Raw genomic sequence first — 17,102 nt, forward strand, 5'->3', positions numbered from 1 at the left:
TTACTAGTGATGGAAATATATTAAAAGATGAATATAAAAATATTGATGATATAAGAGCAGAACATAAACAGAAAATGTTATTATGTAATAATGAATTTTTATATAAATATAAAATATATGGAAAATATGGAAAGGTGTCAAAAAGAAATATAGAAGAATCTTCTTTTAATGACTTGTCCAAATATGGTTTAATTTGTGATGTATATAATAAAAAGTATAGTTATTATAAAGAAAAAAAGATAAAGAATAAATTAAATTTATCAAAAAAAAATTTAACAGATAGTGAAGTAGAAAATTATGACATTGGATATAATATAAAAAAGAATAATGGAAAAAGATATTTATTATCAAATGATTTTGTAAGTAATGAAAATATAGAAGAAAAAAAAAAAAAAAAAAATATGAATATATATCAGTATAGAAATGTGAAAGAAAATAATATAATAAGAAATATATATAATAATAATAATAATATGTTAAATAAAAAAAGAATGTGTTATAAAAACATTCCCTCTTTTAATTATATAAATACTTTTAATTTATTAGATGATTCTTCATTTAGAATTTCAGAAAATAATTTTTATAAGAAAATAAAAAAAAAAAAAAAAAAATTGGAAAATATGCAAAGTATAGATATATATGATAATAACATGGATTTAAAAATTGATAATGAAGACAAATTAAATAATAATGATAATATTTTAAAAAATGAAGGATATATAGAAAATAAAAAAGATTTAGGGGAAATAAAAAAAAAAAGTACGAATTTAAAAAGGAACTTGAATACAGATTTAATCAGTAATAGTAATTTAAAAAAAAAAATGAAAAAGGATAGTGGTTATTCATTTTTACATTTAAATATATATAAAAATAATAATACTCATGATTTCTATAGAAATAATAGTTACAATACATATATATTAAAAACTGTAGGGAATTCATATTTAAAACATAAAATAAATGAAAAAAAAAATAAAATGAAAAGTACAATAATTAATACAATCAACTCAAATAATACAAATAATATAGACAATATTTCAAATAAGCAACCATCTGATAATATGGATATACATATGTATGGATCAAAAGATAATACGTTTTATCATGATAATGAGGAGAAGGTTAATGATAATATAGAAGAAAAGGATATTAAACAGAAAAAAAATGAATCTATTGAAACGAAAAATTATATAAATGATAAAAAATTATCAAACGGTACAAAATATGTAATACATAAAGAAAATGTATTCACAGATATAAATAATAAGATTGCACATGATTATATATCAAATGATAATATATCAAATGATAATATTTCAAATGATAATATATCAAATGAATATATTCCATATGAATATTTTACAAATAATGAAGATGTAAACTCATCGAACTTTTTAAATAAATCTGAAAGTTTGAATAGTATGTCTTCCACCAATAGTGCTCATATAAATAATATGATGAACAGTTCAGGTGAAAATGATACAAATTGCATTCCCACTTTTAACGATAAGACTGTCGATTTATTGCATTTGAATTTGCATGATGTAGTAAGGATGTTAGAAAATCAAAATATTGAAAATCTCTATACACCTGAGGAGTTAAAAGAAATATTAATACCCATTAGTGGGGTATATTATTCTGTTTCAGATGGGAGGTGGATATATCATCATAATAATATTGATGATGATGATAATAATATTGACTATCCCAATAATATTGATAATTCCAATAATATTGATGATGATGGTGGTAAAGAATTAAATAAAATGACTTCTTCTGAACAGACAAAAAACAAAGCAGACAACGAAAAAAATATATTTGATAATAAGAATTATTCTTTCCATGAAGGAAGACAATTAGCATTAATGTTGAAATATAAAAATATAAAAAGGAAGCATAATATTTTTAAAAATATATATGATGAAGAAATGTTCTTCTCGGATATCAATGATTATGCAAATAAAGAAATATATAATGATGTAGATGATTTAAATGGTAATAAATATAATAAATATAATAAATATAATCAATATAATAAATATAATAATGAAGAAGATAAAGTGGAAAGTCAATCGAACAAATATGAATTACAACACCATGAGATATATAATGTATCATATGAGCAAATAAATAATATGAATGAAGAAGAAAAATGTAATGTTATGGAGAAAACCAACGTTTCTCAGAATGATGAAAATATAAAAAGAAATGAACAAAAGGAAATATTAAAAGATGAATATGATAAGGACAATGAAATGAAAAAAATAGATGACAAAGAAGAAACGAAGATAATAAAAAAAATTCAAAATAATGATATAAGCCTTCTACAAAATATTGAGTGTGATGAAAAAATACATTTTTGTGATACCAAAATAGAGGAGAATAATAACTCATCGAATAATAAATTAAAGGAGTTCCATTTAAATGAAACAGGAAATATTTTAAAAAATGAAATGTTATCATATAATGCTCATATAAATACTTCAAAGAATAATGATGACATAAATGATTGTATGAAAAAAACTATATATGTAACAAAGGATACATGTAAATATGATGCTCTCAATAACAAAATAAATAATATTAATAATAATAATAATAAAATCGAATATGTACACATTAATAAAGATATAAATAATTTTAATTCTAGTGATAATATATGTAGTGAAGAAAAAAAGGAAAATATGGATAATAGTAAACTTCTTAAATGTCATAACTATGACAAGAAGTATAGACAAATTCATTTTAAAAATAAAAAAGATTTATATAAAATGTTAGGTATAAATTATACAAAAGATATAAAAAATAGAATAAAATGTTTAGAAGAAGAACATATATTTTATGAGAAGGAAAAAAAAAAATGGATTATACAAATTGTAGAACAAAAAAATAATACCATATTATATTTGAAAGAATTTGACTGTAAGATATTTGGATTTTTATATGCATGTTTTCTAAGTTTAGAATATAAACAATTATATCTAGATTATTTTCTTAATGAAAAAAAACAAGATTATCTTTTAAATTTAATTCAAACACATTTTATCAAAAAGAGAAAAACTAATCATATGATACATCAACTTAATATACACACACAAAAAAAAGAGACGAATGAAGAAGAAGAAAAAAATAAAATGATAGTTAATACGAATAAGTTATCCTTAAATGTTGGGAGATATCTATATGAAAAAGATAAAATTATAAATTATCAAAAAAAAAAAATGGACAATATAAAAAAAAATCAATATATAGATGATAATATGGAAAGGAATGAAATGGTTGAATATGTTGAAAATTCTCAAAATTATTATGTAAATACTAAAGATGGAAAGGATAATATAAATATATATAAAACAATAAATCAAAATTTTATACAAAATTTAAATGGAGGTAAAACAAATAATGAGAACATTATTTCCATATATGAACAAAATAAATCACACGATTATAATATGCATATGTTAAAGAATCGAAAATCTAAACAATTCAAAGACTTCTTTGATAAAAGCAAATATGGATCATATAAAAACAATGATAATACCATGATTCCAAATATATGTGGATATAATAATATGATTTCTATTTGTGATAAGGAAAAGGATATAATAAATAAAAAATATGAAAAAAACAACCTACAGGAGGAGAGGACCGAAAAAAATATTCTAAACTATAATATAATACAAGATGATAAAAATGAAAAGTTTGATCATAAAATTGATACATTATTATTAGATTATAAATTTCATGATAAAAATCAAATAAATAATTATGAACAGGTTGACAAAGATATAAATAATTTTTATATAGATAAAAATATATGCGTAGATATAAATTCTAGTGACACTCCTATATTACATGATACACATATATACAACATGAAAAATGAAAAAGAAAATAATATAAATGATATAAAAGAAAGTGATGATAATTTTATGAATTTATCAAATTTTCTTCAGAATGAAAACGAAATAACAGATAAAACATTAAAAAAAAAAAGAAATAACTGTTCATATAAGAAACAAAAAAATGTAAAAGATTCTTTAGCACATTATAAAAATTCTAACTTAAGTATAGAATTAGAAGAAGAAGAACGAAATAATTTAATAAAATTAAATAATTATGTAAAAATATTAAATGAAAAAAAAGATATAACATCAATAGCTAAACAAACAATATTATTACTTTTAAAAGATATTTTAAATTCTATTCCTTATCAAATGGCACCTTCTATAACATCTAGAAAAATATATGATCGAAAAATTCATGCACATGTACATTTTGTTTATCAATCTAAAAATATCATAGATTTAGTTCCATATTTCTTTATATTTAAAAATATTATTAAACAAAAAACACTTCCTAGCAACCAATCACTATACATTTGTAATGTATTATTGTATGCTTTGTTTGAAGCATAAAAAGAAAGGGATAAGACCACAAAAAAAATAAAATAAAATAAATAATAAAATGAATAAATAAACAAATGAGAAATAACAAAAATTTGTTTTTACATAAATTGTAAAGACGTTTACAAAGATTTGGTAAAAATACCATAAATTTTTTTATGGACATGTTTTTTTTATTATATACAAAAATAAAAAAAAAGGAGTTGTAAAAATTAACCAAATATATATATATTTATATATTTATATTTATTTATTTATTTTATATGTTGTACAAACATGTTAAACATAGTTAAATTTTTTTTTTTTTTTTTTTTTATATTTTATTCTTTTACATATTTTTATTTATTGATTTTTTTTATTTTTTTTATGTGCTTTTAACAATATTTAATATGGTTAATTATAAATAAACTTCTTTTCTCATGAAAGTAAAATTCATATTTACAAAAAAATTAGATGGGTACAAACAAATAAAAATAACAAATATGTAACAAAAAAATAAAATATAAAAGTAAAAAAAATATATGTTATATGTACGATTTGTTAAAATTAAAACGTACATATATATATATACACATATATATATATATATATATATATATATATTTATTTTATTTTATTGGCTTACATAACGTGTTGAAAATGTTTAAAACATTTAAACAAAGAGAGAAATCATCGTTTTTCAATGATGTAGATGCCAACAACACGTCCTTGTCTGTATCTTGTGATAAATAATTTAATTTATCTGTTAAAAAATAAAGTATAATTTCACAACTTTTTTTATTTGTATCTGTGTTTTTCATGTTATCATAAAAAGACAAAGATGAAGTAGCACATGAGTTAATTATAAATTGATTGTTATCATGATTTTGTCTATTGATTAAATTGTATTTATTTTCTAAGGAATGAAAATATGGAACATAATTATTTTGTGTATTATCATTATTGTAATTATCCTTATAAAAAGTATTTATATTATTATCATTAGACACATATCTATATGTGTCATTGTTTTTATTGTCTTTATTGTCCTTATTGTCTTTATTTACTATATTGTCTTTATTCTCTTTATTCTCTTTATTGTCTTTATTGTCTTGATTTTTTTCATGGATCATATTAGTAATTTTCTTTATTATTTCATCATAACTATTATTATTAATAACAAAGAGAACATGTTGAACATAAATGCGTATATAATATATTGTTTTAATAATATTAAATCTTATATTACTTATTTTGTCTTTACATAAATCATCTAATATATATAAAATATTATTTTGTATATATTCTAATGGAAAATATATTATTAATTTGGATATATATTGTAAACAAGTAATTCTAAAAATATAATTCTTTGATTGTTTTAAATTGTTGAATAAATATGTAATACCACTTTTAAAAAAAGAGAAGTTTTTATTTCTTAATAAAAATTCTAATGTTTCTACTACTTGCATTCGTATGGAATATACTAAATCTTTAGAACCTATATATATATAATTCCAGAAATCTAAAAAATTTGATTCAATATTTTCTTTATTTTGAAAAAAAAAATAATGATCGAAAAATTTCAAACAATAATACATTGAATATCTTAAACGCCAATTTTTATTTTTAATAATTTCATTACATAATGGTATAATAATTTGTTTCATATCAAAAAATGATATAAGTCTGGATATTTTATGTAAGCATATAAATAAGTCTGATTTTAAATTTGTTTCTTCTATTCTTATAAAAAGTAGAAATAAAGGTAATATATATTCGATAAAAAGATTTTTATCTAAAATATCTGGTAATGAACATAATAATTCACATAATGATATTCTCAAATGTACATTATTATTATTATTATTATTGTTATTATTATTGTTATTGTTATTATTATTGTTGTTGTTGTTGTTGTTATTATTATTATTATCTATATCTCTTTTTAAATCATCAAATATTTCTTCCATAATATTCATTTTCATTTTTGAACATAATAATAATATCTTATGTAAATTATTCAATATTATACTACGTACATGATTATCTAAATCTTTAAGTAATAATAATATTATCAATGAAAAATCTTCATTTTTTATTATTTTCCATATATTATATATATTTTTAGCTAGCTCCGCTCTTACACGCCAACTATCATCATTACATATATTTGTTAATAACTCTTTAATATTTTTTACAAAATTTATATCATTATTTAATATTTCATGTAATATACTAACAGCACTAATTTGTACTTCATCCAAACCATTTATTGAAAAAAAAAATTGCGAATATATTTCTTGTGATTTCTCCCAAATTTTATTGATAAATTCTTTTTCTTTTAGTAAAGTATATTTTTCATCTTTTGAAAGATTATATAGGTAATCATAATTATTATTATCTATAAGGGGAATCATATTATTTGTTTCGTGTTCCAATTTATCTCTTTCGTGTTCCACTTTATTTGTTTCGTGTTCCACTTTATTTGTTTCGTGTTCCACTTTATTTGTTTCGTGTTCCACTTTATTTGTTTCGTGTTCCACTTTATTTGTTTCGTGTTCCACTTTTTTTGTTTCATTATCCACTTTTTTTGTTTCATTATCCACTTTATTTTGTTCTTTATCATTTCTTTTATCGTCTTCCCTTTTTTCTTCCCCATCTTGTATATCCACCTTTTTATATATCTCACTATCCATATCTTTATTACCCTTTTGACCTATAAACAAATTTGAGTCCATGTCCCCCTCTTTCATTTTTAAAACATTAATAAGATCATCAATCCTTGCTTTATATTGTTTCAGTATGAATATAAACTCTCCAAATTTATCACAAGAAGATTTTTTTACCAATATACTTTCATCTTGACAAGCTTCTAAAAACAAATATATAAACGTCTTGACAAATCTGGATTGACCTTCCTTTATACTTTTTTCAATAATCATTGGAATTATTTTACATATTCCAATACGATAATTATCTCCATCATTTTTAGCTAGCTCCAATATTTTGGGATAAATCACATGAGTTAATGTTAACGTGTCACATTTATTTATATATATTTTGAAAGCTTCGTATGCATTAACATGTATATCTCTTTCATAAGCTATTAAAAAATTTAATATCAAATCACATAAATAATTACACCCATTTACATTATCAATAAACTTTATCAAAAATATTAAATTTTTTGATATCTCAATTAATACTTCTGAATCATCTTCTATAAGATTATATAAAAATTCAATCAATTCATCCTTTGTTCTTTCATTTCCTAGGATTTCACATAATACTCTTAACTCCTTTATATATCTCAGGCGTATCTTACAATCAGGTGATTGCATTCCATCAATAATTTCTTGAGCATTTACATAAGACATTTATTTGGAATATTATAGCTTCATATAAAGATATATGTTAAGTAAATATAAATATATATATAATTTTATGAAGAAAAGAAAAAAAATATGAGCCTACTTTATATTAGTCCTAAAATATATACATAAAAAGATACATACATAAATAAATATAAATATATATATATATATATATATATATATTATTGGGATAAGAAGTAAAAAAACATATATATTTATATATATTAATATATATATATTTTTTTTTTTATTAAAATAAAATTAACAGTAAGAAATCATTCTACCTTATCAATCCCCATACATAAATATATTTTTAATTTTTTTTTTTTTTTTTCTAAAAAATAAAATGTGTATATGTTTATAGTATATCTTTTCTTTTTTTTATTTTATATTTTAATATATATTCCTTTTATACTTTTTAATCAAATGGAATTATAAAAAAATTCATGATCCCTTTTAAAAAAAAAAAAAAAAATCTACATATAATATATATATATATATAAATCTTTTGAATGATCAATTTACTTTTGGTGTTAAAATGTTGTGTTATTTTAATAATCTCTTTTTATCATTCATATGATATACATTTTTTTTTTTTTTTTTTTTTTTTTTTTATCTTTATTTGGTACAGCAAGGGTATTATTAATATAACATAACAATTTGAAGAAAAAAAAGGACATACATATAAATATAAATATATATACATATATATATATATATATATATATATATATATATATATAATATATTATTTCAATTTGAATATTTAAAGATATCCTTTATTATGTAAAAGAGTACCAATTATAGAACCTCATATTATTTATACATTTTTTTTATTCCTATTATAAATTTATTATTTCATAATTAATTTTTGTCGTCCTCTATCAGTATAATATTGTATTCCTTTTCTATTCATAAAAGATTAAAAAATGAATTTGTGTATATAAGACCAATACAAAGGAACAAATATATATATATATATATATATATATTTATATATTGCTTATAAATGTATTTTTTTTTTTTTTTTTTTAAATAATATGAACTTAGAACTGACTTGAATATATCATTTAACATTAGGTTAAGAAAAACAAAATATAAATACTTTCCTTCTAAATATATATAGTTGAAAAGGAAGATAGCATTGTAGCAGAAATATAAAATTTGAACTTTTGAATAAGATATATATATATATATATATATATATATTATTGATCAGCAAAATAAAGAGATATAGGTCTTTATATTTTTTTTTTTTTTTTTTATATTTTCAATATATATATCTATATGTTTTATTTTTATTTTTCATGTTCTTATAAATATACAAAAATAATATTACACATAAGTAAAATGTGTGTATTGTATGGCTTTATTTTTTTTATCGCGGATATATATTATTACATTTAATAATAAATATACAATAAGGAAAAAAAAATAAAACATTAAAAATATTATATATATTATGTAATTTTTTTTTTTTTTTTTTTTTTTTTTTTTTATATATATCATATGTACGCTTACATATTTTACGTAAAAATAAAGGAATATAGAAAAATATACGTTGGATAAAAAAAAGACAAAGGAAACACATCATCATGTGTATAAGAAAAAAAAAAAAAAAAAAAAAAAAAATATTAAATAAATAAATAACACACATATAAAAATAACGCTGAGTATAATAAAAGCGTTTTACCGTGATTTAAAAAAATAAAAAATAAAAAAATAATAACACATATATATATATATATATATATATATATATATATATGTTATGTTAAAAAATGGGACAGAAATATTAAAATACGCTAATTCAAAAAAATAAAAAAAATAAAATGCATTATATTTATGATATAAAAAAATAAGTCCTACATAATAATTATGTATTAATTATTAAAAACAGTTTACAAAAAAGTATATTAAAATTTTTTTTTATCATTTTATATATATATATTAACATTAGTAATATAATAAAATCCAAATATAAGGACAAATAGATAAATATATGAACAATTCATATGTATAATATTTTCCGTTATTAAGAAAATTTCTTCAAATTCTTTTTTCTTCCATTTTTTGTAGAACATAGAATTTGATTATTTCCCTCACACACACAAAATATATATATATATATATATATATATATATATATATATATATATTTATATATATATATATTTATATTTATTATTATCACATTTTTTTCTCTTTTTTTTTTTTTTCTTTTTCTATAATTTTTTTTAAAAATGGGACTAGAACTTATGGTTTATCTTCTAATTTATTACATCTTAACCACACAAGTAACCTGCGATGATAATTATCTTGACGATGATAATAGATATAACCCTACAATGGATATTGACTTATCTTCTTCTATGAGTGATATATCTAGAAAAATTAATACAGATCATGGAAAAAAATTTAGAATAGCTAAAAAAATCTTTAAAGGTTTAGGAGCTTTTATGATACTTCTAACATCCTTTCTTATTGTTTTAGACAACATTACACTTAATAATGAGTTAGCTAATTATAAAAAAAGAGAAATAGATTTAGCTGCAAAATTAATTAACGCTGAACATGAAGCTATATCTTCTAAAGTTGAATACGGTAGAAAAGTGGAAGAAATGCAAAGTATAATTAATAAAATGATTTTTCATACCTTAAACCATACAAATCATAATTAACACTTTTTCGTAATGACCATGAAGAATGTTCTCAGGTTTTTTTTTTTTTTTTTTTTAATAAAATAAAAAGAAAATTAATATTATTGAAATGTGAGAAATAATAAAAAAATAGATAATTAATATATATATATATATATATATATATATATATATATATATATATTTATTTATATAATGTTTTCAAAAAATATATTCTATAAGGAACAAGAAAAAAAGGAAAAAAAAATATACATAATGTGAAAAAATTATTTTAATATAGTTGTAACTGTGACAGAATTGTTTGCACAAATTATTAGTGTATTAAAATAATTTATCGTATGTCTTTTTTTTTTTTTTTTTTTCTCTCTCTCTTTTATTATAATATGTGTTTTATTTTATTTTTTTTTAATTCCTTTTTTTCTTTGTAAATATAATCAATGAAGAAGTATAAATGTACATTTTATGTAGAACGATTTTATTATTTTATTATTTCATTATTATATTATATAATTTTTTTTTTTTTTTTTTTAAAAGAAGGAATTTATTTCCATCTTTAATTGAATATATATATATATATATATATATATATATATATTTATGTATGTATATATATTTGAATGTTCATTGTATTTTATGTTATAGTATATTCTCTTGATATGATAACCATATATAAAATTACATTCGACTACATCATAACAAATATATGAATTGAGTGAGATATATACAAATAGACCGATGTGAGCATGATTAAAATTTATACATTAAGAAATAAAATATATATAAATTATATATATATATTAATATTTTTAAATTATTAACTTTAAAAAACATTTCGATAGAATATGAAATGTACAATAAAAATAAAGGTATCAAATATAAACATAATATATATATATATATATATATATATATATATATATATATAGCATCTTTCAAAAAGTAATGCTGTTAAAAAGAATCTATAATGAAAAAATAATAAATTTTTCAATATAAAAAAAAAAAAATATATAACTTATGTTCACATATACATACATATATATATATATATATATATATATATATATTTTTATTTTTATATTTATATTTATATTTACATGTTTTTATTCGCTTATGTAAAATACATTAAGGTGATAAATAAATTCGTAGGAATATGCCATTGGGCAAAATAATAAGTTACTATTTTGATAAGAAATTTCATTTATATTATGAGTGTCATTATTGTGTATGTATTGAAATCTCTTCCAAAATTCTGTAGAGAAATTCCAGAAAAGAAAAAATGTTGCATATTGAATGATATTATTTAATAAGAAATAAGTATGTGCATGGTCTATATTTTGATTTTTATTTTGCCCTTGTTCTTGTTTTAATTGTTTTTCTTTATTTTTTATAAGTTCAGATAATAATAAATAATATGTATAAGCTTTTTTTGATAAATATTCTTGAACATTCATATTATGATTTATAAAAAAGGATGTTTTTCTTCTAGGTTTTATGAATGTGTTTATAATAAATTTATAGTATTTACATCCTTGGCTATTTTTTGAGCAAATAATATTTTTTTTTATTTGTTCATAACATAAGGATATTTTGTTTCCATTTTGGCAGACATCAGGAAATAATAAATTTAATTCTTTATATATATTGTTTTTTTCAAAATTACATATATTTGTTTTTTTATTTTTTCTTACAAGAGGATAAAGATCATAACAATTTTTATATGGATAATAATTATCATTACAATTAAAGGTTAATTCATGTAATATATCCATTGATTTTTTGTTCATATAATTCATAAAATTATTTTCTATATTATGATTTATATTAAAATCTTTTTCAAATTTCATAACAGCAGATAATAAAAGATCACTTTTGGAAGTATATCCTGTTATGATATAATATAAATCTTTTGAAAATGTTGCTACATTCATTAATTTCAAACCTAAATATTCATATTGAGTATATCCATTTAATAAAATCTCAATAAATTTATTTTTTATTCCACTTTCATAGTTAATAGTTTCTGCTTCAACTTTTATTTTTGTAAACCCATGTAAAATACAAAAGCCTAAAACTGAATTTAATAAAACATGACTTAAAAAAGGATTATTTATGTCATTTGTTTTATTACCAATATATTTTATTACACATATATTATTAAGGACATAAAAACCTATAATTTTGCTCTCTACTGTGGAGGGTTTTATAAAATATTCTTCTTTGACATTATGTAGAATATTATCTGGAAAAATAAAATTAATGTTTGGATTTTTGTTGTAATGGGCATAATAATCATCATCTTTTTGATATATATTTTGATCTTTATATATATCATCCTTTTGATATATATTTTGCTCTTTATATATATCATCCTTTTGATAAATATTTTGCTCTTTATATACATCATCCTTTTGATATATATTTTGCTCTTTATATATATCATCCTTTTGATATACATTTTGATCTTTATATATATCATCCTTTTGATAATTATTTTGATCTTTATAAGTATCTGCCTTTTTTTTCATATCATTTATCATATAATCAAACGTCTGTTCACCATTATTTATCTTAATAAACAACTCTTTTACATATTGTGCCTCACAATAAATAGCATCAGCAGATGTAGAAAATTTAATCTCCTTTTTAGAATATGGCCAACGTTTCTCTTTACTGCATAAATATTTTACATTTTTTTTTACCCATTCATACATATTTGAATGCTGCTGATTGTTATTTTTTTTTATATCATTTGAATTATTTGTTTTGTTTAATATGTCGTATATTTTTGTGGGTACGTTTTTTACTGTAAAAGTATATGTCTTATTAATTGAATAGAGAAGGTTAAAAAATTCTTTCCTTTTCATATACTCATTTTCATTATTACTATTATTTGTATTGTCTTGTATTTTCATCTTATATTCTTCATATATTTTTTTCAGAATATCATATTCATATTGCGTTTGTAGGGTATAAATACGTACCCCATAAGAATTAATTATGAAAGAATGATGCATGGTACCTTTATTATTTTTTTTTAATTCTAATTCTTTATTATTTATATTTATTTTTTTATCTATTTTTATATTCATCATTTTAGGGTATTTTTTTGTAAATGTGTTAATTTGCTCTGTATCATATTTTTCCACATCATCATAAGTATAATTATTCAAAGGTTTTTCATCTAAATTGTTTGAAATAGATTCATATGATTGAGATTTATATGTGTTGTTAGATTGAATAGGATCATTCATAATATATATTATTTCGTTTTTATTGCTATGTTCAAATTTTTCATTTTCTTCCTCATCCTTATTATTTTCCATATTTTTATTATATACCATTTTTATATTATCATCCACATGATTTTTATTAGTTATGTCAATATTTTGTTTGTTCATTTTTATATCATCATCCACATCATTTTTTTTTTTTATTTTTATATTATCATCCACATGATTTTTATTTTTTATTTTTATATTATCATCCACATGATTTTTATTTTTTATTTTTTTTATATTATCATCCACATAATTTTTTTTTTTTTTTTTTTTTATATTATCATCCAGGTTGGTTATATTTCTATCATCAAACTTTTGATGATCTTTATAATTTTTAAAAACTAATTTATTTAATAATATGGTTTCATTCAATAATCGATTATATATATGATTATGTCTATTAGATTCATATAACTTTTCATGATATTTAATAAATTTCAAAATATTACAAATTCTGTTATTTCTATTATTTTTTTTTCTAGTAAGTTTATCTAGTTCATCTTTTAACAATGGAATAATAGATTGAAATTCAATAGAAAACATAATATTTTGATAAAATTCTGTGTATATATTTTCATCTTGAGGTAATAATATATTATTATAAAGTGGTTCTTTCTTTTTCATTTTGTCTCTTATAGATTTAGAATGTTTTTTCATTTTGATAATTATAGAATTACTATTATTAATAAATTCTTGAAATATTGATATTATAATATCATTATGAAAAATATTTAATTGATCATCTTCATATGAACAATTTTGTGAGCATAGAAAACTTTCATATAAAAATTGATGCATAATACTTTTATATTTTTCATCTAAATCTTTTGATGTCATAATAATATGTACACATTCTTCAAATAATATTATAATATTATTATCACAAAAATGTTGAAATGTTAATAATATATAAGAAAAAGGTATATCTAAATTTTTGTTTTCTTTATTTTGTAATGATCTGAAATTACTAAATTTTATTTTATGAGAAGACATAAAATTTTTAATATAAATTTCATCTTGTTCATAATAGGTATATAATTCTTTTGTATAACATAAATATATCCTTTCTTTATAATTAACTTTCATTAATAAATTTTTTAATTCTAATAATTTAAAATTAAAGATTTCTTTATTTTGTTCAATTCCTCTCCACAATAAATAAGATTTATTAGGAAAAAATTTTAGATAAATCTTAGGAACCTCTTTTTTCACAACACCTACATTGTTATTATAAATATTGTCATTATAAATATTGTCATTATAAATATTGTCATTATAAATATTGTCATTATAAATATTGTCATAATAAATATTGTCATTATTAATATTATTATTGTTAATATTATTATTGTTAATATTTTTATTAGTTTTATTGTGTACAAAACTATTTTGACTCTTTATAATATATATATTATTAGAGTTGTAAAATATTCTACAAGTTATATTAAACCCCTGATTAAATATATTCCTACTAATATGCATATTTTCAAAATAGCTTGAAATAACAAACGTATTTTCAGAATATATCATGTATTTTTTATATCCTAGTTTTATACATAATCCAATAAGAATTTTCAAAAATATTTCTTCTACATTTGTTATATAACTATAAATAGGGATCCTTAAATTACACATCTTTATATTATAATTATCATAATAATTGAGATAATGATTCTCATGAAAAATATTATTGTCATTATTATTATTTTGAGACATATTCATTGTATTATTATCTATTTTTATATTTTCCTTATATGTTACATTGTTTAATTCAAGTGGCTCTTGTTTATTTAATGAATGCATAATATCATTTTGTAAATTATTTGATTGAATAAAATTATTTTCATTTTCATTATTATCATTATTATTATTATTAATCTTATATTTTGGTTCATTTATATTTTCCATATCAATCCCTAAATAAAATTCATAATGATCATCAATATTGATAACATAATTACATTTTATTATTTCATAAGAATTATCATATATATAATATTTACATACAAAATTTATTTCATTTATAAATTTCGATGTACTAAAATGAACCATCTCACCATATAAAAGATCTACAGCTTTTATTTTTATATGATAAGGAAAATTAATATTTTTACAAAGTATATCTGATATTCCATACATCGAATTATTATTATTTATATTACATAGAGACAGATATTTTATATTGTCAAAACTCTCTTCATTGTCTATAATAATCTTCTCATTTAATTCCAACTTTTTATAATCTTCATAAATTTTTAATAAATCTCTTTTATCAAATTCATATGGACTTATAGTACTACATACATAATGTTCGTAGTATAAAAATAAGAATATCGTGATGAAAAGAAAAATAATCATATTATAGATTAAAAAAAATATATATATATATATATATATTTTTTTATAGTAAACCTCTTAATAAATAGTATACAAGTTAAATAGATCTAATACAAATCTTTATTTATATATTTATACTTTGTAAAAATATATATATATATATATATATGTAACCTGTACAGTATATACAAAAAACTCTAAAGTTATAACATGATCATATATACTAATATAGACCTTTTTACCTTTGATGTTATAAATGATATAACATTTATATGTTAAATTGAAAGGAAAAAAAAATATAATAAGCGCAGAAACATATTTTTCAGCCCTTAAAAATATACACACATTAATATATATACATATATATATATATATATATATATATATATATATATATATATATATATACATATATATATTTATGTATATGTGTATTTATATACCCATAATAAATACTACACATAACATATAACATTGTTAACGTTTTTTTTTTTAAAAGGGTTAAAAAAAAATTAAAAATTAAAAAAATATTTTTTATGTGTACATATTTATAATTACAATGAAGAACGATTAACAAGAAAGTTACTTAATACAACATATAGATATCTATAAGATTAAAAAAAAAATAATAATAAAATAAAAGGAAAATAATAATGATGACCGACTTAATAATAACATAGAAATAAAAGGTAATTTCCTCATTTTTGTTATATATATATATATATATATATATATTTTTAATTAATTAAATAAAGAACACAAAAAAAAAAAAATTTTAATTGGATATAATAATATCTATATAATATAACAACATATTCACATTTTATATAAAAATTTGAGAAGGATGCTGTAATATATGGAATATTAAATTAAAATATATATATATATATATATATAAATATATATATTATATTATAAATTTTATTTATTTATTTATTTTTTTTTGGAAAAATGTAGGGAAGAATTTTATAAAATGTGTTTATATATTTCATATATGTATATAAAAAGAACAGACAAAATATATATTCTCTCATTGCTTTTACTTATTAATTATATAATGTACAA

At 18.5% G+C, this 17,102-nt stretch overlaps 4 protein-coding genes across 4 annotated transcripts in view; 2 read left to right on the top strand and 2 right to left on the bottom strand.

The window, feature by feature from the left end:
* PADL01_1318500 (conserved Plasmodium protein, unknown function) overlaps positions 1–4,418 on the top strand; it is a gene marked incomplete at both ends in the record, with an annotated part of 4,857 nt that extends 439 nt beyond the window's left edge. Inside the window, one exon of the mRNA XM_028683724.1 lies at positions 1–4,418. This exon is cut by the window's left edge and continues 439 nt beyond it. Within this exon, the coding sequence (XP_028539874.1) occupies positions 1–4,418 (4,418 nt within the window).
* Positions 4,419–5,014: 596 nt separating this feature from the next.
* PADL01_1318600 (protein phosphatase PP2A regulatory subunit A, putative) lies at positions 5,015–7,765 on the bottom strand (the record flags this gene model as incomplete). Its single annotated transcript, XM_028683726.1, has 1 exon — positions 5,015–7,765. The coding sequence occupies one exon, from the start codon at positions 7,763–7,765 to the stop codon at positions 5,015–5,017; it is 2,751 nt and encodes a 916-aa protein (XP_028539875.1).
* Positions 7,766–10,005: 2,240 nt separating this feature from the next.
* PADL01_1318700 (probable protein, unknown function) lies at positions 10,006–10,443 on the top strand (the record flags this gene model as incomplete). The annotated part of the gene is made up of 1 exon (XM_028683727.1): positions 10,006–10,443. One exon carries the CDS (start codon positions 10,006–10,008, stop codon positions 10,441–10,443), a length of 438 nt encoding a protein of 145 aa, XP_028539876.1.
* Positions 10,444–11,522: 1,079 nt separating this feature from the next.
* Positions 11,523–16,058, bottom strand: PADL01_1318800 (conserved Plasmodium protein, unknown function; the record flags this gene model as incomplete). The annotated part of the gene is made up of 1 exon (XM_028683728.1): positions 11,523–16,058. One exon carries the CDS (start codon positions 16,056–16,058, stop codon positions 11,523–11,525), a length of 4,536 nt encoding a protein of 1,511 aa, XP_028539877.1.
* Between the last annotated feature and the right edge of the window lie 1,044 nt (positions 16,059–17,102).

The sequence above is a fragment of the Plasmodium sp. gorilla clade G2 genome (assembly GCF_900097015.1).
Source record: "Plasmodium sp. gorilla clade G2 genome assembly, chromosome: 13".
NCBI lineage: Eukaryota > Apicomplexa > Aconoidasida > Haemosporida > Plasmodiidae > Plasmodium > Plasmodium adleri (nom. inval.).